The following is a 22,645-nucleotide window of genomic DNA, read 5'->3' as shown; positions in this document are numbered from 1 at the left end:
ACAAGGATTACTCCTACAATGATGATTATCCATGTTTGTGTGTCTACAATGACGACACATGTAATCATCTAAATGACGGGGTTTAAACTGAATGGTATACTATGTTGTCTATATCCAAAATATATTGGAGAAATTCATTGTGGACAAATCTTATCCATCCATAACTCTCATGGTAGTTCATTCTCTAGACATAGAGAAAGGTCTATAATGCCATTGAATCCACAATAATGGAAATGAGATATTGGGACTCAACGTTCCATAATGCCATTGAATCCACTGAACACAATTGGTTGGTACTCAAGAATATCTTTCGATATCTTCAAGGCGTCAAACATCTTGTCCTGGTTTTTTCAGTTTCACAGAAATGTGAACACCGATATCATTGGATACATTGATCAAATCCTCACTATGTCAGATCGTAAACAAGTTTAGTGTTCCTACTAGGTGTGATAGCCCTCTCATAAAGAGTCTTCAAAAGAGTCTTCAACATGTAACTATGAGGCATATCTTGCAAGTCAAATCATGTAACTGGTTTGTTCACCAAGTCTCTATGGGTTTTCTCGTATTGAGTTAAAAGAGACAATAACCATTATATGTTGCATCATTTTCTCTTATTTTCTCTACTAGGTTTCAGCAGTTTTGGCAACATATCAAACAACACTATTCTCCTCACATTTTTACCCACAGGGTTTTTGAGGAGACTTAATAATTGATGAACTATCATAAAATCAAACGGTGATTAAGGGGAGTGTTAAAAAAATAACCCTTGTGGTTATAGGGATAATCCCCGCTCCTTTTTTCCCCGTGCGTCACGATGGTTCCCTGAAACGACGCCTATAACCTGACTGTATATTACACTCATTTTTCATTCTACTCTAGATTGTTCTCCTTCGACAAGAGAACATTGTATTTTACTCATTGTGTGTGGTCTAGCGCACTGCATGAGAAGAGATGAGGAGCCCAGAACATTGTATTGCCAAAAAATATATTTCCTATTCGACAAGAACGCCGTCCAAATTAGCCCCAGTCTTGCATTGGACAGGTCACAGGTGCATGTGCAGTGAAGGTCGCCTCTGAAGCCAGAAAAGCAAGAGACTTGCTCCCCCTAATAGAAAAGAAATTGCCAAGAAAATTGATCCAAAAACTACCAAGAAAAGAAATTGCTCACGCTCGGCATCAATCAAACCAAACCAGGCAGAGTGTTTGCCTGCTATTTTACTCATTGGCAGATGCCATCAGCATTCAACATGCAACCGGCAAGAAACTGCAATCTGAATAAACCCCCACCTCATCAGTTAACTTACATCCCGCATGCGACCAGCAAGAAACTCGGCCTGTCGTTAACTTAACCGAGCAAGATCCTAAAGCTTTCTCTATGTAATCCTGACCCATACGAACGAACAAATGATCCATATATACAACTGGCCTGCCACCAGTACATATTCTCGCGATGATGCTACGGGATATAGCGAAAAACTGAAACTTTGAGTCATTTTCTCCTAAAACTACCTACCCTGACATCTGCTGCTAAGAAGTTGAAGGGGGCACTGGATTCTGCAGCACCGCGTCGAGTTGTGGAGTCGCAGAGATTGTGATGTTCTCATAGGGCTTCTCCTGATTCACATCTATCAACCCGCGGCTCTTGAGGATCTGCACAAGAGAGGTACGTAGCTTATTAGCATTTACTCCCTCCGTTCCAAAATAGATGACTCAATTTTGTACTAAAATTAATACAAAGTTGGGACATCTATTTTGGAACGGAGGGAGTATTTATTTACCATGAGTATACAAGGAGTACATGGTGCGAATCTAAACTGGAAATTTGCAAGACACAAACAACTATTGGTAAGAATAAGAATGGAACAAATGTGTTGTCTGCAAATTCTTGAGGCCCGCATTGCAATGAAAGAGGACACCGGCATCAAATTATATTGCAGAGAAGAACAATGAAAATGTGATGGATATGCATAAATATGTAAAGACACTGAGTGATCGATCATTTGTAGCAATCCAAGCCTTTTATCCAGTTCAATCTTTCAAGAAAAGGACAGCTCAACTAGGAAACAAGCTTACCAGAGTTTCATAGAAGAATCTTGCTGTGGTTTTCCTCTTGCTGCCTTCGAGGGCCTGGCCGAGCGTCACGGGGACATTGCTTTGCTGCTGGCTCTTCTGGTCCAAGAATAGCTGATGAAGGCACTTTGCTACTGCCCTGAAATAGTGAACCTAGAGAGTAAGTATTACAGGCAGATAACAGCAGGAAGAATACAAAGGAAAAGCAACAACAATCTTGTTCTCACCTAGTTCTTGTTGAAAGCGGGAAATCTGCAACAATAACAGTGGGTGGTGTATCAGAAGAAGCACAAACGTCAAACAGCACAAGCACAGCAGTATAAACTACTATAGGTTGTGAACATTACCTTCATCTCTGGCAGCATTCTCTTCATCCATAGGAATATCCTGCAACCAGAGAACATTCTCAAATGAATAAAGTGTAGTGTAAAACCATAAATAGAATCCTTTTTGCCACTGAGTTTAGATGTAGACGTGTGCTTACCGCATCTATGTCAGCAGTCAACGATTCATTGCGCAATGCACTGTGACTGGTTGATTCATACAATCTCTCTTCTGGCAGCCCTGATTCCTCTCCATTGACTAGTGTGCTGTTCTTTTCATAAGGTGTATCATCATTGCATTCACAAACATCTTGACTTTGCTGACTTTGATTGTAGCACCCAATAGGAGTATGGATGCCATTTGTCAGTTCATCTGGGACACATTCTGTTTCTTCATTTGCAGCTTCCTTGTGGGGATTGTTGGATTCAGCAGGTTCATATGAAAGACACTTCTTTGCTTTAACGGATTCCCCGCATGAGGCATCGGCTGTAGTAGAATTAAGGCGCACTGTAGTCGAATCTGTTAAAATAAGATGATCAGCTAAGCTGATGACTAACGTTTGCATCAATAACTGAGCCTGACTAGATGAATGATTGACTTACATTGAAGAATTGGCTCAATGTTATCACACTGAAGAATTGGCTCCATGAAAGTATCCTGCAGAGAACGAAATCTTGACTCCCTCCAAATCTGATGGCGAGTGTGAGGCGCCTTCCTTCTTTTGACAACTAGATCCTCTACACCAACCCCGTCTACAATTTCTCTCATCGTGCTGTAGGGGGGATGTTCCAAAAACAGTATGAATGGACCATGTATATAGAAATTCAATGTTCCATCAACATACTGCGGTATCACCTTAAAGAAAACATGCTAATGTGGCAATATTATAATTTGCATCGACCATGCATTTCATTTTACATACTACGGAATCACCTTAAAGAAGCATGACAATGCAGATCAGCCCCTCCCAATTCTCAAACAAAAAGAGGAAACACCTTAAAGAAGCATGTCAATGCAGATCAGACCACTCCCAGTTCTCAAACAAAAAAAAAGGTTTGCAACATCTGGAAGAGCTTGTGCAAGCTAGTTATTTTACAAACTCATTGTGTTGTCGGGGGGATGTTCCAAAAACAGTAACAATGTTATAGTATGAATGGACCATGTATATAGAAATTCAATGTTCCATCATACTGCAGAATCACCTTTAAAAAGCATGCTAATGTGGCCATATTATAATTTGCATGTACTACGGAATCACCTTAAAGAAGCATGACAATGCAGATCAGCCCCTCCCAATTCTCATACAAAAAGAGGAAACACCTTAAAGAAGCATGTCAATGCAGATCAGACCACTCCCAGTTCTCAAACAAAAATAAAATGGTTTGCAACATATGGAAGAGCTTGTGCAAGCTCTTCCATATTACTAACTCATTTGCACCATACAAACTTCTTAAGCTGATAGAGAAGTTCAAACTGGCTGCTAGATGCATACAAGCACACAGGAATAGGCAATGCAACAGATGAAAGAGCTTCTACAAGCAAGTTACTGTACTTACTCATTATCAAGGACAACATTCTCATCCCACAACACCCAAACTTTTCTCTTATTGTATAACCCCCTCCTCCTTTTTCTGGTAACCTGGCGCTTCTCATTTTGAGCAGGTGTTGCAACACCAAATTTTTCTAGTACATGAGATAAATATGTCACAAACATGAGCAAGATAATGACAATAAGTAGAATAGGAACTTCTCACAAAAGTTAACCTGAGGCTCCCTCTCGCAAGGGCTCTGGAGTGGAAGGTTCCAGAGACTCTTGTTCCTCGATGTCAGGAATTTCTACAGATAGTGTTGTGTTCGGTTTTCCTACCGCTAACCCATTTTCTGATTCTTCGACTACAGGATGATTTTCATCAAGATCTGCAGACACCACATTCTCCACAGCATTCACAGGTCTTTGCATTTCTTGATTCCTGCATCAATGCATGCTTAATAATGTCAAATTACAATGATAATTTTCAGAATTATCTTGAAGTAAAGAAAGTTTGATGTAACAAAAGAAAGGGAGTAGCAATACTCACTCCGGCAAAGGGGTAGAACAAGACGGATCACCATTCTCTTCACCATTCACTTCTCTTCTAGCTTTCTTCACCTCTTTGCTTTTCTCTGGAAGCTCACTTACTTCAGCCATCATATCCATCGCCTCAGGTGGAAGAACACTGTTTCATAGTCTCGTATTAGCAAACAGAGAGTCGGGAGAGGGGGTGACAGTTCATATACTTACTCCTTCACTGGTGTAAAGCAAGCAGGATCAGCATTCTGACTTTCATTTTCAAGTTCATCCCCTATGTTACTCAAGTACAGAAGATCGGTGACTTCATCAGTGACACTGATCATTTCAGCTGGGATGCTGCATCAAGAGATCAGCTCAGAAATCCACTGGAAGTAATCTTTTAACACCATTAGGTAACGTAGCCTATGTACTTACATGCATACTGGCACAACGTAAGCAGAGTCCAGATCAGCATATGGCATCCCCTGATAAGACTGTTCCATTAGATAAATCTTAAGTTTTAGTTTCTCAAGACAAATAAGGCATGAAAACAAGAGGAAGCTGACAGTATTGCATGTCACCTATTGCTAATGCAAAGGAACAAACGTATCTAAGGCAACACACGTGGGTGGAATAATTTACAAACCACAAACAAAATGGATACTTAACACCTTAATCGGAAAATTCATGAAACTACTGATACAGGACCATGGTAATCAGGTAAGGTAACACGTGGAACCTACTGTGGTCCCCATCGGTGGTAGAACAGGATCAATTGGTGGAAGGTACAGGTCACTTAAACTGCTGCCTGATGCATGCAAGCTTAGTAATTCTGTCTGCCTGGGAAGTATCGCATTTATAGATCACATTAGGTGGTAGGCGCGTGCAGTAGGAAACTGCTGCCTAGACTACATAGCATATTTTTTGGCAAGCTCCCCAATTTCTTTGTTTCAGATGTTATAAGAAGCATTTCACTCTATGCGCATACATGTCTTGATTATTCAGTGAATGGTAGGAAGGAAGCTGGGTACCTCGTAAAAATTTGGCATACGCTGATGTTCATCTTCCAGCAAAGTATCTGCACAAAATAATTGAAGGTCATAAATGATTCCTTAGCAATAACAGCAACATCAAGTTGCAGCATTTGCTACCTTGACGAGGCAATTGGTGATGATCATCATTGTCATCCTCTCTGCAGAGGAATTTAGAAGGAACAAATGAGACACCACACTTGAAGTAACAAAGAAATGAAACTAGTTTACGGCCATGCTTGTTCATTACCTGTCTTCAGGTATCTGCAAATCAAAAGAGTCGAGCTCAAATCTTTTGGGTACGGTGAAGATTGGTGGAAGGTCAGCTGGTTCGTCCAATCCTGGGACTTGAACTACAGCAACTCTTTTCGCTCTTCTAGTGTCTTCTTGGTCTAGCACCAATCTTCTTGCACAAGCACCTTTCTTCCCTCGCTTTAGAACTTTCTTCCCTCTTACAGTTGATTCAAAAAACTGATTGCTGTCATAGCAGAGGTATTCCACCTTCTTGGAGTAAATCCTAACAACGCCAAGCAGAAGCAGCCCAAGTATTCTGTATGTGGTTTCAACGTCGGGCAAAATCTTGTCTGCCATGAACAGGAAATGTGTGAGCTAGTCATCACAATACTATCAGAAAGAAAGAAAATACTTGAAGGGCTATGTCTGTCAACAGAAAGGCGCAATATTTAACGATATTCAAGCAGTTTCCCAGTGAATTAAATATCATTATGTAGTTTTTGTCGACAGTAAAGTTGGTTCACATGGTATATTCAGTTGGTACCTGAACCTGAAACTCAGTTCAGGTTCACGCCTGGATAACGTATAGATTAAAAAAAAAATCATATGCCAAAAGTTCTCACCGGCCAAGAGCCGTGAACCCCAAACCATCCACAAAGATCCATAACCTTCCGTTGGCCAAAACATCCCATAGTCAGGTTAAGCTTTTTATCAACATCCTAACATTCATCTTCTAATCTTTAAAAAAAAACTGCAATATGTTCGTTTCCCCGGAAGAAAATGTGAAACGAAATTTGCGAACAGTGATGCTTACACTCCACAAGAAGATAAAAAAAAAAAGATAGATGTGCACATCGATGCTTCCTAAAATCGAGAAGAAAAGGTTGAATCACCACTCCACCAACCACAACCTATTAAGGGGAACCGAAGTCACGAGAGAAAAGAGTGGTTCTCTCTTGGTCTTCTTTTTGGGGTGAAGAACCAAAGATTCTCCTCTCATCCTTCATTCACAGTGCAAGATATAAACCCCCACATAAACCCTCCCAATCTACTGTTCCACTCACCCCAGATTAGAAACCCGTATCTCCTCCAAGCCCTTAACCAAGCCAGGAAAGAACATGAGACCGCCAGAAAAGAAGACTTCTTTTTCCCCACAAATTGGTGAGATTTCTCCTCACCGAGGCCCCAACCAAACCCAAAAAACCCACAAACCCACAGAAAAAAGAGGGAGCTTTTGTCGCATTGCAGGAGGCGGGTTATGCGGAGGCAAACTAGGCGTGATATCGCTTACCGACGGAGGAGGCGACGTCGGTGCGCAGGACCTGGTCCCTGGTGAGCGCGGCGACGCCGCGGACGCCCGCCACCCACACCGCGCCCAGCGGGCCCTTCTTGGACAGCATCGTCTTGGAGTAGAACATCGCGCCGGCGCCGAGAGCACGAGCAGCCACCGGACACAGGCAGGCAGGCAGCAGCCCTAAATCACACTGCGAAACCGAACCAAACCAAATTCCGCAATGAGGCGCCGGGCGCGAGGCAAATCGAGCCAAGAAACGGGGGAGAAAGAACCGCGCAGCGGCGAAATCAGAGAGCAGATGGGGGAGGCAGAGGCAAGAACCGACCAGAAGCGCCGCGGCGCCGGCCAATGCCCTCCGTCGGCGGTCCTCTTGCGAGACTGCGGCGATCCTCTGGGGGCGGGGGCGGGGGCGGGAGTCGGAGCCGGAGCCGGGTGGGGAGGCGGAGGAGGGAGCAGTGTGGGGTAGAAGAAGGGGAGGCTGGCTTCTAGTGGAAGGAGGAAACCCCAGGCGCAGGGGGAGTGGAGCAGAAGGAGGAGACCGGAGGGGGAACGCCTGGCGAGGGGAAAAGACGGGAGCGCCCCTGCTGTCTTATGATGTGAGACGTTGGGATGGGAGGCTTTCGTTTTGGGAGGTTGCCTATTTTCTTGCTCCTTTTGAATTTCGTGTTTAATCAGTTGCCGTCTTATCGGGGCACGGAAAACGGAACGGTTTTAATGCCCCGTTCGATCTTCTTCTTTGCAACGGTAAGTTTTTGGATTTTGTACCGCGGCGGAGAGCTCTGGAGCCGTTGTGGCTTGCGGTGTGAAAAAAGTTAATGGAAAAACGATTATGTGTGCATTTTTTTGGAAACAAACATCGACGGGATTATAGATAGACCTGGCATCAGATCAGATGATTATAGACCGTTGCGCTCCTTAGGTCATTTTAATTTATTTACATTTTTTTGTTTGTTTTGCTAAAAGAGCATCAAAGCTCTATATCAAACATGTCCGGAAATTAAGTTTAAAAAAACATGTCCGAAAATTACATTACACCTCGAAGAAAAAAAAGGAAATTACAACCAAGTTTTTGGTGTTCACCGCGCCTTCTGCCTCTGGGATCCGGGGTGACCGATGGTGCACCATCGTCACCGCCGCTTCGCTGCCAAAGCAAGCCACACCTTCTATATAGTCAGGGAAGTCGTCGAGGCTTCGAGCAGAGAACCAACACCCTAAAGAAGAAGCAACAACTCTGGCATACAACGATCACCGTCGATGCCTACCGAGCCGACACACCTTGCACCTCCTGAACAAGACCTCCGTTGGCTTCACAATGACGGACGAAGAGAACGCTGGTGCAACGGGGCCGGAGCCAAGAGAAAAGAATATGATGTTGGTGGCACCGCTGATGGATGTCAAATCACTAGCACTCATACTAGCTAGATACATGACCCAAGAAGAGTAGAGACAAACCATCCTCATGGACTCTCGCTGCCATCGTCGTTGAGGATGTTGTCACCAACGAACGGAATCGAGGAAACCTTATTCCCCAGCATTATAGTCGCCACCTCAGAGTCACCGTCGAGGTGGAGTTCGGGTAAACTTAATCCACTAGTGGCGTCATCACTTAATCCATTGGTAGTGTCGCCAGTGCCTTAGAGTCGTTGTTGGGAACGCAATTTGTAAACAAAGATCCGGGGTCCCCAACCTCCTGCCGCAAGAGCTAGAGACAGAAAAGGGGGATCATGAGCGCATCCCTTTTGCCAAAAAAAAGAAGGGGAAAGGTTTGAGAATTTTAATTTATTTCCCTATAAAAGTATTAAAACCCTATACTTAGCCTCTTAAAAAAATTATTGCCAAATAAAATATTTTATTCTTATGATGGACGAGGTTCCTAAAAATGAAAAATTACTTATGTTGGATTGCATATCAGAGAGAGAAAAAAAATCTTGGCCCAAGTTTGGCAGCATAGTTTTTAAAATGCAGTGATCTAAGACCTTAGTATTTTTTATATTAAAAAGCTCAGTACTGTAACATTCTTTTATTGTGAGAATGGTATTCTAACATATGTGGGCAATGAATGCCTCATTTTTTTAAACAAAATTTTCTCAACTGGTTTAGAAAAAAAGAGGCATCCAAAAACATCGATGTTGACAAATTCGAAAGAAAAAAAACCTTGGTTCCTGAAAAATGTTTCCTAAAACTTCAGAAAACCCAGACGTTAATAAATTCAGTGGTTTTCTAGCAGATTTCGAGTTGGCCTTTACTGGTTAGATGACCATCGCTTTTGAGTAGGTCTGTGTTGCATTGATGTATTTGTACATCTCAATATGTACTACACTATCCATAAAAAAAGTGTATACTATTCTCACCGTTCCTAAATATTTATCTTTTAAGAGATCTCAACAAATGACTATATACAGAAGCAAAATGAATGAATCTACGTTATAAAATATGTTTATATACATCTGTATGTGGTACTCCATTTAAAATCTCTAAAAAGACAAATATTTTGAACTGGAAGGAGTACTACACTAGCAACCAGTTGCAACAAATTTGGCCGGCCGCATCTGGATGCATAGACTGAGAGATGCAATAAATCTCTTTCTTTTTCTTTCAACAAAAGAAGAAATGTGTACTCCGAACCACGTTAATAAATTGAACTTTTTTTTTCTTTGCTTTAGCTGATACACGGATGATTTCCAGCGGAAGATTGAATGTACAATCGCATCTGAACAGCACTCGGTGGGTCGCACCGGGGAGCCCTCTGCGGTAATTTTGCTTTGACGGATGACTACGAACTTCGGATGAGCGACGGGACCTGAACCCGAGACGGACAGGATTTACTAGAGACGGCGGGAGAGAGCTCGGGCGGTGGTCGCCTCATCGGTGCAGGCCAGGTAGTGTTCCGGGCCACTTGCCGGCCACATATAGGCGGCGAAGTGCTTGTACGGTCTCGGTGTCTGTTAACTGCCGGGCCCATATGTTCCAGCGAGGGCCTTTGGCTGGTTACCACGTGGACGTCACACGTCACAACCACGTCCACCGGCAGCAGTGAGTCCTGTCGGCGAGAAACATAGTTGTTTCCGGGAGCGTGCACCGCCGGGCGAACTGTGATGTGAGAAGGTTCGTGAGAAGACCACATCCTACCGTCTCAGAGCATAGAAGATGTAAATTAGGAGATCTAAAAATTTACGTCTTCAAAAGATGCATTTTACATCTAAAATAGACAGTTCCAACGGATGACGTGAATTAGTTAGTGATGTAAAAACACAACTTCAATAGATGATGCAAGTGGAGATGTAAAGATTAGAAATGGGGCAGCTGAGCGGCGGCGGCCGGAACGCGGCGTTCGAATCTGGGCGGCGGCCACAGGGCAAAAGCTGGGGTGGGTGTAAGGGCTGGGCGGTGGCAGATAAGCAGCGGCGACGGTGGAAACGAAAACGGGGATGAACCGGCCGGCGACAGTGGAGCAGCGCAAAATACGATCGATTCGCAGCGTGAGGGTGGAGCCGTGGTGGCTGGGCGGGTGCTTAGCGGTCAGGTTGTGGCAGCGGCGACGGCAGGGGCGAACCGGCGGCAGCGGTTGAGCGGCGAAAAATACGTTAGATTCGCAGCATGCGGGCGGAGCGGCAATGGATGGGCAAGTGCTTGGCTGGTCCGATGGTGGCTGCGGCGACGGCGAAAACGAGGCAGCGACGACGGCGAATCAAGGCGGTAGGGGTGGTTGACAGACGGAGGTGGCACAGGCATGCAGCAACGGCAATGATGCGGGTGAGTCGGGGCGGCAACAGCTGTGCAATGGGCAAAGAGAGAAAGAAGGGAAAGGAAGTGAAGGGCAATTGAAGGTTGGCACGCAACCACCGTTTTCTCATCTTCTGAAAGTGAAGCTGCAAATTTGCATTGTAAGGTGTTGTATTTTTCATCTCAGGGAGGCGAAGATTTATTTCGTTTCATCTAAATCTTCTGTTGGAGGTGGGTTTTGGGGCCTTTTGCATCACAAGATGTTGTATTTTTCATCTCAGGGAGGCGAAGATGTATTTTTTTTTCATCTAAATCATCCGTTGGAGGTGGGTTTTTGGGCCCTAGAGATGCAACTGTTAGTTATTCTTGCATATACATCATCTATCAAAGATGCCCTCACCGTGAAACGTTCTTTCAGCAACATATATGCACTCATGGAAGTATTTGATTCTAACTAATTAACGAACTTTTACACGTAATAATCACATAGAGTGTGCGCTGCAGCGGAGAGTAGTATTGCTTCAGTCATCCAGACCGAATTGCCTCTCGAGTTGCGCGTGCTCCTTGCTTTGTCATCCAGACCCTCCACATTGACCTGCAAATGATGGAGTCTACACAAGCCCACGCCAATGGATGAGCAACAAGATTACTCAACTATGGCAATCCAGACGACTCGAACCGATGGTCCCGTAAAACTACTAGTACCTCCATTCCTAAATACTCCCTCCGTCCAAAAAAATTTGTCTTAGATTTATCTAGATACGGTTGTACCTAATACTCCCTCCGCCCGAAAATACTTGTCATCTAAATGGACAAAAAAGATGTATCTAGAACTAAAATACATCTAGATACATCTTCTTTTATTTATTTTGATGACACATCTTCTTTTATTTATTTTGATGACAAGTATTTCCGGACGGAAGGAGTACTAAAATGTGACTTGATATATCTGTATTTAGACAAATCTAAGACAAGAATTGTGGAACAGAGGGAGTACAAGTCTTTCGGGGTATTTCAATGTCGACTACATACGAAGCAAAATGAGTGAATCTACACTTTAAACTATATCTATATACATCCGTATGTAGTTCACATCAAAATCTCCAGAAAGACTCATATTTAGGAACGGAGGAAGTACATGACGAGCTCAGCGGGAGTGCAACAAAGACACTGAATGGCACTATGGCAGTTCACGTCCAGCGAGCGAGCGATATCAGGCTGCTCGTTACAAGAGGTATATAGCATCCAAAAGCGTCTTGCTCTTCCGTAAGGTGACGAGCCCTTAAAGTGCAATTATGATCCCGGGCACACATGCACCTTGGATAAGCAGTAAAATCCGAAAAAAATAGAAAAAACAGTAACTTCTTAAAAATTGGCAACAAATGTTGCTTTGTTTTTATCTAACAAATTATTCATGATGGAACGGCATTCGTGAGGTCCACGCAAAGAAGAAAGACTCCAAAACTTTGACAAATCAAACAAATAAAACGTTTGCATGTGTACCCACCAACAAAAACCCCACTCTACGAGCCTCAGTTATCAACATAGGTTATAATGTACTCCCTCCGTCCGTAATTCAAGTCCCGATTTTCTAACTATTTTCTGATTTGAATGCATATAGGCACATTTTAGTGTGTTTGTTCATTCATTTCAATCCGTATGTAGTCCATATTGAAATATCTAAAACATCTTACATTTGTGAACAAAGGGAATAGACCATAGTTTCTATCTTTCTACTCTGTGCGCCGATTGCATCCGGACACCACTGTAACTACGCAAATGTTTATGTCGGAAAGCCATAATCAGGTTTGCTGATGGGCTGATGTATCTTCCACAAGACAGCTGAAACTAAAATAAGGGGCAAACAAATGGGCAAGAAATTGACCATCACATTCAAAGCAAAACTCCGAACCACCAACGTCACACAGAATGAAGTGGCAAGTAGCAATTAAACATTTGTAGTAGCAAAGGCAGCTCATATAAACCCATGACAAGAACAACACTACTACAAGAACATCAAGAACCATAAGCAGTTATGCATCCCCAAAGAGCATGCCAAACGTTTGTTCCAAATGTGGCCCATCAAAACAACCAGGCTACCTAACCAAACTGGGGAACAGAGAGCATGCAACACTAGTATTTCAGCCTAATTTTGACCTCCTTCACTAAATCTAAATAGCCTCTAGTTCGTGGAGGCGCGTAAACAATGCCAATGTAGTGGCATTTACATCAGTCAAGGAGGCATTTCGAATAGAAAACAAAGTGTCGGCCGTATGGGGAAGGCAGAAATGAAAGTTCAACAAAAAACATACTCCATGCAAACAAATAACAGATGACCATCCGCAAAAAACAGTTAGATGAATATGGTGCATTAATAAACAAGGAAGGATAGTAAACTGACCAGTGACCACTATGGCTCACTCAAGTAACAGATGAACACACTTCAAGACCTCCCACAAAATTTAGTCACTTAGGTACAACAAGCTGGCGGCCATCAAGCTTCCTCTTGAAGCAGCCACAGCTTAAGCTGCAGACGTGTCACAGATAGAACAGTTGTAGTAAGTTCAACCAACTCTCTAGTACTTGAGCAGAATGTAAAAGTAGTTATCACCAAATGCAAACAACATAGCGATGGAGTGCATCTTTGGCTACCAATAGCACAGAACAGCAAATTTACACACAAAGAAGACATGGGGGCAAAACTTAACAAGCAAACCACATTGCTCAAGAAAAAATATCCCTGATCTTCGATCTTGTCATGGGCAAGTAACCAGCTTCGTAAAACGGCATTGTAGACTAACTACAGGATAGAAATGAAATCCAAGTGCTCCTTCCATGTTCTCAATTTGCTCGGCAAATACATGCGTGCCAAAATGGCACGATAAATATAAAATAGAAAACAACGCAAAGAGTGACTAAAGAAACATAGCATTCTTTACTCGTATCCTAAATCGATTACGTATGACGCACAGGCATGGAAGGACAGCTCAGATAAAGGAATTCTTGGTGAATAATACAATGTCTGTTACTCCCTTCGTCCGAAAATACTTGTCATCAAAATGGATAAAAAGAGGTGTATCTAGAACTAAAATACATCCAGATACATCCCCTTTTATCCATTTTGATGACAAGTATTTCCGGACGGAGGGAGTAGATACTAACACTGACTTGTATACATCGTCAAGGTGGAAAAGAGAATACACCCATCCAGGCCGGGTCCTCATTTAAGTCAGGTTTTGCACTTCTCTTCGTTCTCTATCATTCTCTTTTTTCGGCACTTTTCTTCATTCTCTATCATTCTCTTTTTTTTCACCTTTTTCAGAATTGGGAGTTCTTAATGCTACGAACATGTTTAAGATTTAAAACGGTGTTTCTTTATGAATAATAAAACAGAGCCCTTGGGTATGATCTTTCAGAACATGTATTCATCAATTTTTAATCAGCAATACATGTCTTGAGGTAAATGACTCTTGAATATATTTACCTTTCAAGTTGTATTACTGTCCATGATTTCCTGAAGAAAAGCTAAAGGCATCCTTCCCCTTCGCCACTTTCATTTCTTGCAAACAAAATGCAAAGATCAAAAGAAAAGAGCACTATAGGAGCAGACAGAGAAAAATGATAGATTCTTATGATCTTATTGTAAATCCAACACACTGAGCATTGTTTACAATGTATCAATCTGGAATATTTTACATACAGAGGTTCCAAAGGTGAAACAGGTGTAAGTGTGTAGCCAATAAAGCCAACAGGCCAAACCTTACGATGGAGGCAGGTTAGATTTGCTTTCATGATCAATCTGGTCGGAGTGCTAATCCTGTGAAAAGAATTCTATGATGGGCCACAAGTCACTAAGCACAAAGCCTGCTAAAGAACGCTGTCAGTTGCTTGAAGACACCAAGAAGATCTGATACTTCATGTCCATGGCACATCTCACCTCAGAAGCCATCTGACCTCACTGATTCAGGTTGAAGCATAGCAGTCAGTACGAACAAAACCCAAGCAAGCGGTTTGAGCTCAGCCGAAAAGGCCACGGTTGCCTTTTGCTTGCAGTTCTTTCAACCGTTGCTCCTCTAGAGGATCAGGACTCTTCATATACCGTCTGGTACGCCTGTATATTTTATAACATTAGATATAAATGAACTATTGGACATAAATGTTTATAAGCATAGGATATGCAAAAATAATGGGTAAAAAAATTACCTGTCCAGTTCGTTTAGAGCTGGAAATGTTGGCATGAAGTCCTTCGACTTAGGTAGAGGTACTTCACTGAACCATGGATGCTCCAATGCAGCCTCCGCTGATATACGCTGTACAAGAAAAATCAAGTGTGCTTAGTCAGTAATATAAATGAGAATGAAGCGTAAAAAAATGACAATGCAAGATTCGTGCAGTTACGAGTTCCATTGAAGAGTATTAATTTTACCTTCGCAGGATCATAAGTTAAGAGCTTATTCAACAGATCAAAACCAGCTTCAGATAGGTTTGGACGCCCAGAAAAAGACGCAGCTGGGAACTTATCCCTTAATCTGTTGTACCTGAAGAAAAAAAATTCAAAATATGATGCAATCATACAATCATATACGCTCGGTGGAGAAACAACAAAAGCAGGTATAAGAAACATACGGTTGCTTAACAAAGTTGACTTTGACACCAGGTAACTTGGCATAACCAGGCCATATCTTCTCATTAGGTGTGCCAAGTGTTCTAAATATCTACAAGAAAAGTAGCTTCACCATAAGCTATCACTGAATACATATCTATATTGGCGGCTATAGCTATCAGCAACATAGAAGAATATGCACTGTGAGACATGCATGGAAAGCATACATAAGACAAATGGAGTACCTTGTCTAGCTGTTCAAACTCTGTTTTTCCATTGAACAGTGGTTCTTTGGCGAGAAGCTCTGCCATAATGCAGCCCACGGACCACATGTCAATAGCAGTAGAGTATTCCTTTGTTCCTAGCAATAGTTCAGGTGACCTGTAGCCAAGGAGGAGAAACAGACGTTAGTGTGATTTACAAATAAAAGAACTTACAGTGAAAAATTAAGGTAGCCAAAGCGCTGCTGTGGAATCTGATGTTGGCTGGTGACCTACCTGTACCACAAAGTCACAACCAATTGAGTATAAGGTTTTAGTGGGCTCCCATATTGACGAGACAGTCCAAAATCACATATTTTCAACTCACCACGGTTATTCAGCAATAGATTTGAAGTCTTCAAATCCCTGAAATAAATGAGATGCATATCATCAGTACATAGTCAACAGGAACCTGGTTATATAATATCTGAAGAACAAGAACAAAAGGTAAGCTAACCATTACCTATGAAGTACCCAATTGTCATGAAGATATTTTACACCCTCTAATAGCTGAAGCATTAAGCATTTGACCTCACTTTGGGTATATGGCTGCTTCATTGTCTCCATGACACCCTTAAGATCATGCTCCATGTACTCCATCACCATAAAAATACTATCAAGACTACTGCCAACTACTACTTCCTTAACGTCAACAATTGAAGGGTGATGGAAAGATAAAAGGATATTGATTTCCCTAAGAGAGGTCAACGGGAAACCTTCTCTCTCCTTTTCCATCTTGACCTTCTTCAATGCTACAATCTCAGCAGTCTTCTTATCCTTTGCTCGATATACAACACCATAGGTGCCTTCATTAATCTTGTTGAGCCTCTCAAACACATCAACACTTCTGCAACCTTGCAGCATATTGATACATCGATGAGTTGGCTTCACTGGCTCAGGGGTTTCAGATCTGCGCACTTCATCCTCCGAGTCAGAAGATAGACGATTAGCTGAACCATTAACACTAGCCTCCCCTCTATCAACATCCATGTAGTCACCTTTACCTAATTCCAAATCTTCCTTCTCGTCGTTACCCAATCTCCCTGAATCAGATGACCTTGACATGGTCCTCCGTCCAGACATATCACTGGTCACAACCTCCCCAAGTTCTGGAGTAGGAGTCTTCTTACCCTGCCCCAGCTCAGCGGAATCTGCAGGAGATAAGCCTTTCTTCTTCCTCAGTGTTACACCCTCCTCGTCGTCATCGTTAGCACCTGCCCACCTTGAAGTTGATATGTTCCTCATTGTTGGGTACTCCTCTTCCTCCTTTACTTTACTCTCCTCTTCCTCCTTTACTTTACTCTCTTCTACCTCAAGCACTTTACTATCCTCCAGCTCGTGCAACTGCTCAGTGTTGTCAGTATCAACGGCGAGGTCCACATCCATTGGTGAATTCTCCACGACCAACCTCTCTGGGATGTGCCCCTGTGGAGGCAGCGGGGGAGGGGGAGGGAGTTGAGCAGAAGAGGACTCCACCACTTTCTTGTCACTTGCTATATCAGCAGATGCGGATTCCACCACTCCCTTTACAGTAACTGCACCAGAATGTAACGGCGGCGGCTTTGGGCTATCCCTGTCCCAAATTATGGGCGAAAATTTCCTCTTTTTGCTGGGCGAAGGGGCAGCAGGCGCCCCCACCGCCACCTCGCCCTCCCTGCTAGAACTGGACATGGTATTCTCCCCCGCCGCTCTGCCTGACCTCCCACCAGAGTCGTCTGACGCACTCCCGCTGAGCACCTCACCGGGCTCCCGGTCCCCAAGCCTCGTGGAGAGGCGGCTCTTGGGCGGATGCGAACGGCGGTGGCCATAGCCGTTGGAGAATTCCCTGCCACCGCTGCTGCGCCCGCCGTCGCGGCGGCGGTCGGCGTCGCTCCGGTGGCGGCCGCCGAGGCTCTGGCTCCTCCTGGCGGCCTCGGCGTCGGGCTCCCGCTCCCTGGCCTCGGCGTCGGGCTCCCGCTCCCTGGCCTCGTAGTCCCTGTAGCCTCCGTGGCGCCCGGCGGCCATGAGCACGAAATCCGAGCCGCGGAGGAATCAGAGCGAACCGCCCCCGCCCCCGGAATTCCACGGCCAACCCTAGATCCGTACCAAAACCTAGAAAAATTGCGGCGCGATTCGGACCTGGGGCTGGGGTTTGGATCTGACCTCGGGTTCGAACGGCCGCGTGGGGCGCGTGGCCTCCGGCCGGGGTGGCGGCGGCGGCGGCGGCGGCGGCGGCAGGAGAGCGGATTCCGGGAGGCGGGCGATGTGGTGGGTGGTGCGGCGGAGCGAATAGGATGGGGAGGGAGGGGGAGTCGGGGACGGAAGCGAGCGAGCGGGTAGGCGCCGCTTCGCGTTGGTGCGGGGCCGCGGCCGGCTTTGCGGCTTTCCCTTTCTGGACTTGGGAAACCCGCGGGCTCCTTTGGGGACGTGGTTTCGCAGGTGGATGACAGGTGGGGACAGCGGCTGCGGGAGGTTGGTGGGTCCAGGCTCCTGGTGGTTTTGTTCGAAACGTGTTTCATCAAAGGATTCCGGGGTCGGCAGTCCTGGGGGTCGGAGTTGGGCTGGGCTGGCGGCCGAACTCCGGGCTGGTGGTGGTTTCTTCGAATCTCTCAAAAAAATACTCCAAATACTTTCCCTAAATTTTTTAAATGATTGGCATCTTCTTCTTCTTCTTCTTTGCGACAAGAAATGATTGACATCTTCTTCTTTTTTACGACAAGAAATGATTGACATCTTATGCTCCAGTTTCATGGGATATCAAAATTCACTGCAACATCGTTTTTTATCATTTATTATGGGATCAGGTCGTTTCAATGTGTTTCTTTTTCTATATCATTTATGTGACTCTTTTTTCTCAGATTTATTTAGGGGTCTTTTTTGCTAGGTAAAAAGTAAGTTGGTTACAAGCATAGGCCTAAGAAATTTAGAAGGCTCATCCAAGGGCAATGCGCAAAAGTTACTTCTGAGTGCTCCTTGTGTGAAGGAGCACGAGTAAATACTAGTATAAAAATATCACTCTACAACTTTTTTTGAACAAAATACTACCACTCTACGGGTAATAATAATATGATGCAAAAAAAACTATCACATTCTCATAGGTACCGTTTTCGGCGTTCTAACCCTGTATAATAAGGGTGGCCCACCAGTCAGGTCCACGTAGCCATGGGGAGATAGCGACACTGATACGTCCATTTTGCATTATTTTTTATGATAATTTATTTTGTATCGATGATATTTTACCACAGGAATCCACCACGTACTTCAGATTGCCAAATCTAATGATCTGGCCTGGAGCGTAGCTTTCGACCTGGCCGATCTGGCCGGTCGAGTCGGCGACAAGAGTGATGGCACCAAAGACGAACATTTGACCTGGCGCGTCGATCACACTGGCGTTCATCGAGATCCCATCAGACCTTTGCGTTCACCACGCGGAACCTACATGGGCCACCATTGTCGGAGATGATTCCGGCGGAACTCCCAGTAGGGTATCCCGGCGTGATGATTAGGTCGAAGGGGAAACATGAGACGATTTTACCCGGGTACAGGCCCTCTGATAGAGAACAAATCTATTCCCGCTCACTGTATATTGCGATTGAGGTGTACAAGGTACAAATAATACCTACGGATTGTAGGATGATCTATCGATTAGCGGGTCCTCCACGTCTCTGACTTCCTTGTCTTGAACATCAAGCCTTCCAGAGTCTTCTTCTGCAAGTCCCATCACGCTGCTACTTGTGAGCTGCGTTGGGATTTTCTCGAATAGGAGAGGATGATGCAATACGGTAGAGATAAGTATTTCCCTCAGTTAAGAACCAAGGTTATCAATTCAGTAGGAGAACCACACATGACCTCATGAACAACACCTACACACACAAGAAAACTTGCAACCACCGCAAACAAGGGGGTGCCATTACCTTGGCTTAGTGATAGACAGGTAAATAAAAACACAAAATAAAAAAACGGTAATAAGTTGCAACAAGGTATTTTTGGATTTTAATATATGATAAAGATAGACCCGGGGGCCATCGATTTCACTAGAGGCTTCTCTCTTGAACATAGCATACAGTGGGTGAACAAATTACTGTTGAGCAATTGATAGAAGAGCGCATAGTTATGACGATATTCAAGGCAATGATCATGTATATAGGTGTCACGTCCGAGACAAGTAGACCGACTCCTGCCTGCATCTACTACTATTACTCCATACATCGATCGCTATCCATCATGCATCTAGAGTATTAAGTTCATAAAGAATGGAGTAACGCATTAAGCAAGATGGCATAATGTAGACAAAGTAAACAATCAATATGAATAAACCCGGTCTTTTTATCCTTATGGCAACAATGCAAATATGTGTCACGTCCCTTTCTGTCACTAGGATTGAACACCGCAAGATCGAACCCATCACAAAGCACCTCTGTGACGACCCGCAAGTATAGAGAATTGATGACCCACAAGTATAAGGGATAAATCCTAGTCCTTTCGATAAGTAAGAGTGTCGAACCCAACGAGGAGCAGAAGGAAATGACAAGTGTTTTTCAGTAAGGTATTCTCTGTAAGCACTGAAATTATAAGTAACGAGTAGTTTGATAGCAATATAATTTATAGCGAGCAAATAACTGTAACGACCAATAATATGCAACAATGTAGCCCAATCCTTTTGTGGCAAAGGCCAGGCCAAAACGGTCTCTTATGATAAGCAAAGCTGATGTAGGGTAGAACCCTAGAGGCCGATCTTTCACGTTTGGAGCGGATCCCTAAAAGGAACACGAAGAACACGAGGAGGGGAACGAGAGAAAATCACGAGAAATCACTCAACCAACAAGAACAAAGTCACACATGTGCTAGATCATCAAGGCACGAGGTAATACAAGATCCAAATCCAACAAGAGACGATACAAAGGGTAACCGGCTCTTCTCCGTGAGGAGGTCTTGATGGTCTTCTCCGGATGGTGGTCTTGAATCCAGGTGGATCTTCTCCGAAGAGGTGTCGGTCCCTCATGAGGAGCAGATCAGGATGGATGAGCGAGGTTCTATCTCACAAATGAGCTAAATCAATGCTAAGTCTCGAAGAAAGGAGGAGGAGTCCTATATATAGGCTAGGGGGGCAAAGGGGTACATGGGCCTCAGCCCAACACGCGCACGGAGGCGGGGTCCGGATGATCCGGGCTCTGTCCGGATGATCCGGGTGGTGGCCCGGATGAGCTGGTGACGTAGGTGGTGGCGGTGCAGGTCCGGATGTCCGGCTGGGGGTCCGGATGTCCAGGCGATGTCCGGATGATCCGGGTCGGTGTCCGGATGGTCCGGCTTCGGGGTTCAGCATCGGGTGTATTTGGGCTAGTTAGCCGGATCGTCCGGACGAGGTCCGGATCGTCCGGGCCCTCGTCCGAATCGTCCGGCCAACCTGGGACTTGGCGTTTTTCCTCTTGGTATTCACGCATGTCTTCCACTTCCGGTTCTCCTTGCTTCCTAGCTTCTCCATGGCTAACTCCTTGGTACATGCGTATGCAAAGCGTCTCCATTTGAGGTAGTAGCCCTGTCTCGTGTGAATCGAAAGAGAGTTGTGAGAGGAGTGATGTCACCTCGGTTTCGAGAGCTCTTGCACGTGCCCTAGTCATAGGTCCAAGTGGTGTTGTAGGAGATGTAGATGTGTCCATGGGGATGATCGTGGGATGCTCCGCATCAAAAGCATTCTTGAGGGTACACGAAAATTTCATCTAATCACTTTCATGTTGGTTTGATTCGTGTTCGCTACTTTGATAATTTGTATGTGGGTGAACCGATGCTTAGGTGATGTTCTTACTTGAACAAACCTCCTACTTATGATTAACCCCCTCGCAAGCATCCACAACTATGAGAAAAGAATTAAGATAAAATCTAACCATAGCATTAAAACTTTTGGATCCAAATCAGTCCCTTACGAAGTAGCGCATAAAGTAGGATTTAAGCTTTTGTCACTCTCGCAACCCATCATCTAATAACTAATCCACAATGCATTCCTTTAGGCCCTAATAAAGTGAAGTGCCATGTAGTCAACATTCACATGACACCACTAAGGGAGTCACAACATACATACCATCAAAATATCGAACACATATCAAGTTCACATGACTAATTGCAACAAGATTTCTTCCTTAACCTCAAGAACAAAAGTAACTACTCATAAATGATAATCATGCTCAAGATCAGAGGGGTATTAAATAGCATAATGGATCTGAACATATAATCTTCCACCAAATAAACCATATAGTAATTAACTACAAGATGTAATCAACACTACTAGTCACCCACAAGCACCAAACTAAGGTTCCGGTACAAAGATTGAACACAAGAGGCGAACTAGGGTTTGAGAGGAGATGGTGATGTTGAAGATGTTGATGCAGATTGCCCTTCCCAAGATGGGAGAGTTGTTGGTGATGATGATGATGATGATGATTTCCCCCTCCGAGAGGGAAGTTTCCCCGGCGGAATTGCTCCGCCGGAGGGCAAAAGTGCTCCTGCCCAAGTTGGTGCACTCTTGTAGTGGTAGAGGTAGAATGTCCAATGGGGACAATGGGTTGAAGCCGTAGACGACCTCAAAGGGAGACTTTCCAGTAGTCGAATGTCTTGCGCGGTTGTAGGCGTACTCGGCGATGGGTAGGCACTCCTCCCTCTCCTTGATGTTCCTCTTGATCAACACGCGAAGTAGAGTGGAGAGCGTACGGTTCATCACCTCCGTTTGTCCGTCAGTTTGAGGATGGTATGCGGACGAGAACAAGAGCTTGATTCCGAGCTTGGCACATAGCGTCTTCCATAAGTAACTCAAGAACTTGACGTCGTGGTCCGAGACGATTATCTTTGGTACTCCATGAAGTCGCAAGATTTCCCTACAAAAGAGATTGGCAACATGTGAAGCATCGTCTATCTTGTTGCATGGAATGAAACGTGCCATCTTAGAAAATCGGTCCACAACAACAAACACGGAATCCTTTCCATTTTGAGTTCTAGGCAAACCAAGTACAAAATCCATGCTAATGGCTTCCCAAGGTTGATAAGGAATAGGAAGAGGCATGTAAAGACCATGGGATTGAGCTTTAG

The 22,645-nt window shown here is 44.3% G+C and overlaps 2 protein-coding genes across 8 annotated transcripts; both read right to left on the bottom strand.

Moving 5' to 3' along the window:
• Positions 1 to 1,176: 1,176 nt before the first annotated feature.
• Positions 1,177 to 7,565, bottom strand: LOC123045830 (sister chromatid cohesion 1 protein 2). Of its 2 annotated transcripts, none has more exons than XM_044469008.1 (16): positions 7,329 to 7,565; positions 7,001 to 7,193; positions 5,726 to 6,059; positions 5,596 to 5,636; positions 5,476 to 5,522; positions 4,880 to 4,938; positions 4,676 to 4,801; positions 4,473 to 4,610; positions 4,159 to 4,364; positions 3,951 to 4,077; positions 2,997 to 3,166; positions 2,555 to 2,913; positions 2,418 to 2,457; positions 2,298 to 2,322; positions 2,074 to 2,209; positions 1,177 to 1,650 (listed from the first exon to the last, which is right to left on the bottom strand). In XM_044469008.1, the coding sequence occupies exons 2-16, from the start codon at positions 7,125 to 7,127 to the stop codon at positions 1,528 to 1,530; spliced, it is 2,058 nt and encodes a 685-aa protein (XP_044324943.1). In that variant the 5' UTR covers positions 7,128 to 7,193; positions 7,329 to 7,565; the 3' UTR covers positions 1,177 to 1,527. The 2 variants fall into 2 exon arrangements, with proteins under 2 accessions (XP_044324943.1, XP_044324944.1); XM_044469009.1 differs by having other exon boundaries at positions 4,880 to 4,929.
• A 3,557-nt stretch (positions 7,566 to 11,122) lies between these two features.
• LOC123045829 (cyclin-dependent kinase G-2) lies at positions 11,123 to 17,923 on the bottom strand. Of its 6 annotated transcripts, none has more exons than XR_006421600.1 (10): positions 16,053 to 17,923; positions 15,827 to 15,955; positions 15,575 to 15,710; positions 15,353 to 15,441; positions 15,153 to 15,264; positions 14,930 to 15,036; positions 14,664 to 14,837; positions 14,486 to 14,593; positions 14,211 to 14,285; positions 11,123 to 13,253 (listed from the first exon to the last, which is right to left on the bottom strand). XR_006421600.1 is itself a non-coding variant. In XM_044469007.1 (7 exons), the coding sequence occupies exons 1-7, from the start codon at positions 17,591 to 17,593 to the stop codon at positions 14,744 to 14,746; spliced, it is 2,208 nt and encodes a 735-aa protein (XP_044324942.1). In that variant the 5' UTR covers positions 17,594 to 17,923; the 3' UTR covers positions 14,338 to 14,743. The 6 variants fall into 6 exon arrangements, 1 of the variants encoding a protein (XP_044324942.1); XR_006421599.1 differs by having other exon boundaries at positions 14,486 to 14,590; XR_006421597.1 differs by having other exon boundaries at positions 14,486 to 14,837.
• Between the last annotated feature and the right edge of the window lie 4,722 nt (positions 17,924 to 22,645).

Source organism: Triticum aestivum, chromosome 2B, assembly GCF_018294505.1.
Source record: "Triticum aestivum cultivar Chinese Spring chromosome 2B, IWGSC CS RefSeq v2.1, whole genome shotgun sequence".
Classification (NCBI taxonomy): domain Eukaryota; kingdom Viridiplantae; phylum Streptophyta; class Magnoliopsida; order Poales; family Poaceae; genus Triticum; species Triticum aestivum.
This window is presented reverse-complemented; position numbering and strand designations above follow the sequence as displayed.

Coding starts and splice junctions, on each gene's coding strand:
- LOC123045830 (XM_044469008.1), bottom strand. CDS start 7,127: ATGTTCTACTCCAAGACGATGCTGTCCAAGAAGGGCCCGCTGGGCGCG. Junction 5,523..5,595: donor TCACCAATTGCCTCGTCAAG/GTAGCAAATGCT, acceptor TATTTTGTGCAG/ATACTTTGCTGGAAGATGAA. Junction 4,611..4,675: donor TGCTTTACACCAGTGAAGGA/GTAAGTATATGA, acceptor ACTATGAAACAG/TGTTCTTCCACCTGAGGCGA.
- LOC123045829 (XM_044469007.1), bottom strand. CDS start 17,593: ATGGCCGCCGGGCGCCACGGAGGCTACAGGGACTACGAGGCCAGGGAG. Junction 15,956..16,052: donor GACAATTGGGTACTTCATAG/GTAATGGTTAGC, acceptor CATTTATTTCAG/GGATTTGAAGACTTCAAATC. Junction 14,838..14,929: donor GCTCTAAACGAACTGGACAG/GTAATTTTTTTA, acceptor TAAAATATACAG/GCGTACCAGACGGTATATGA.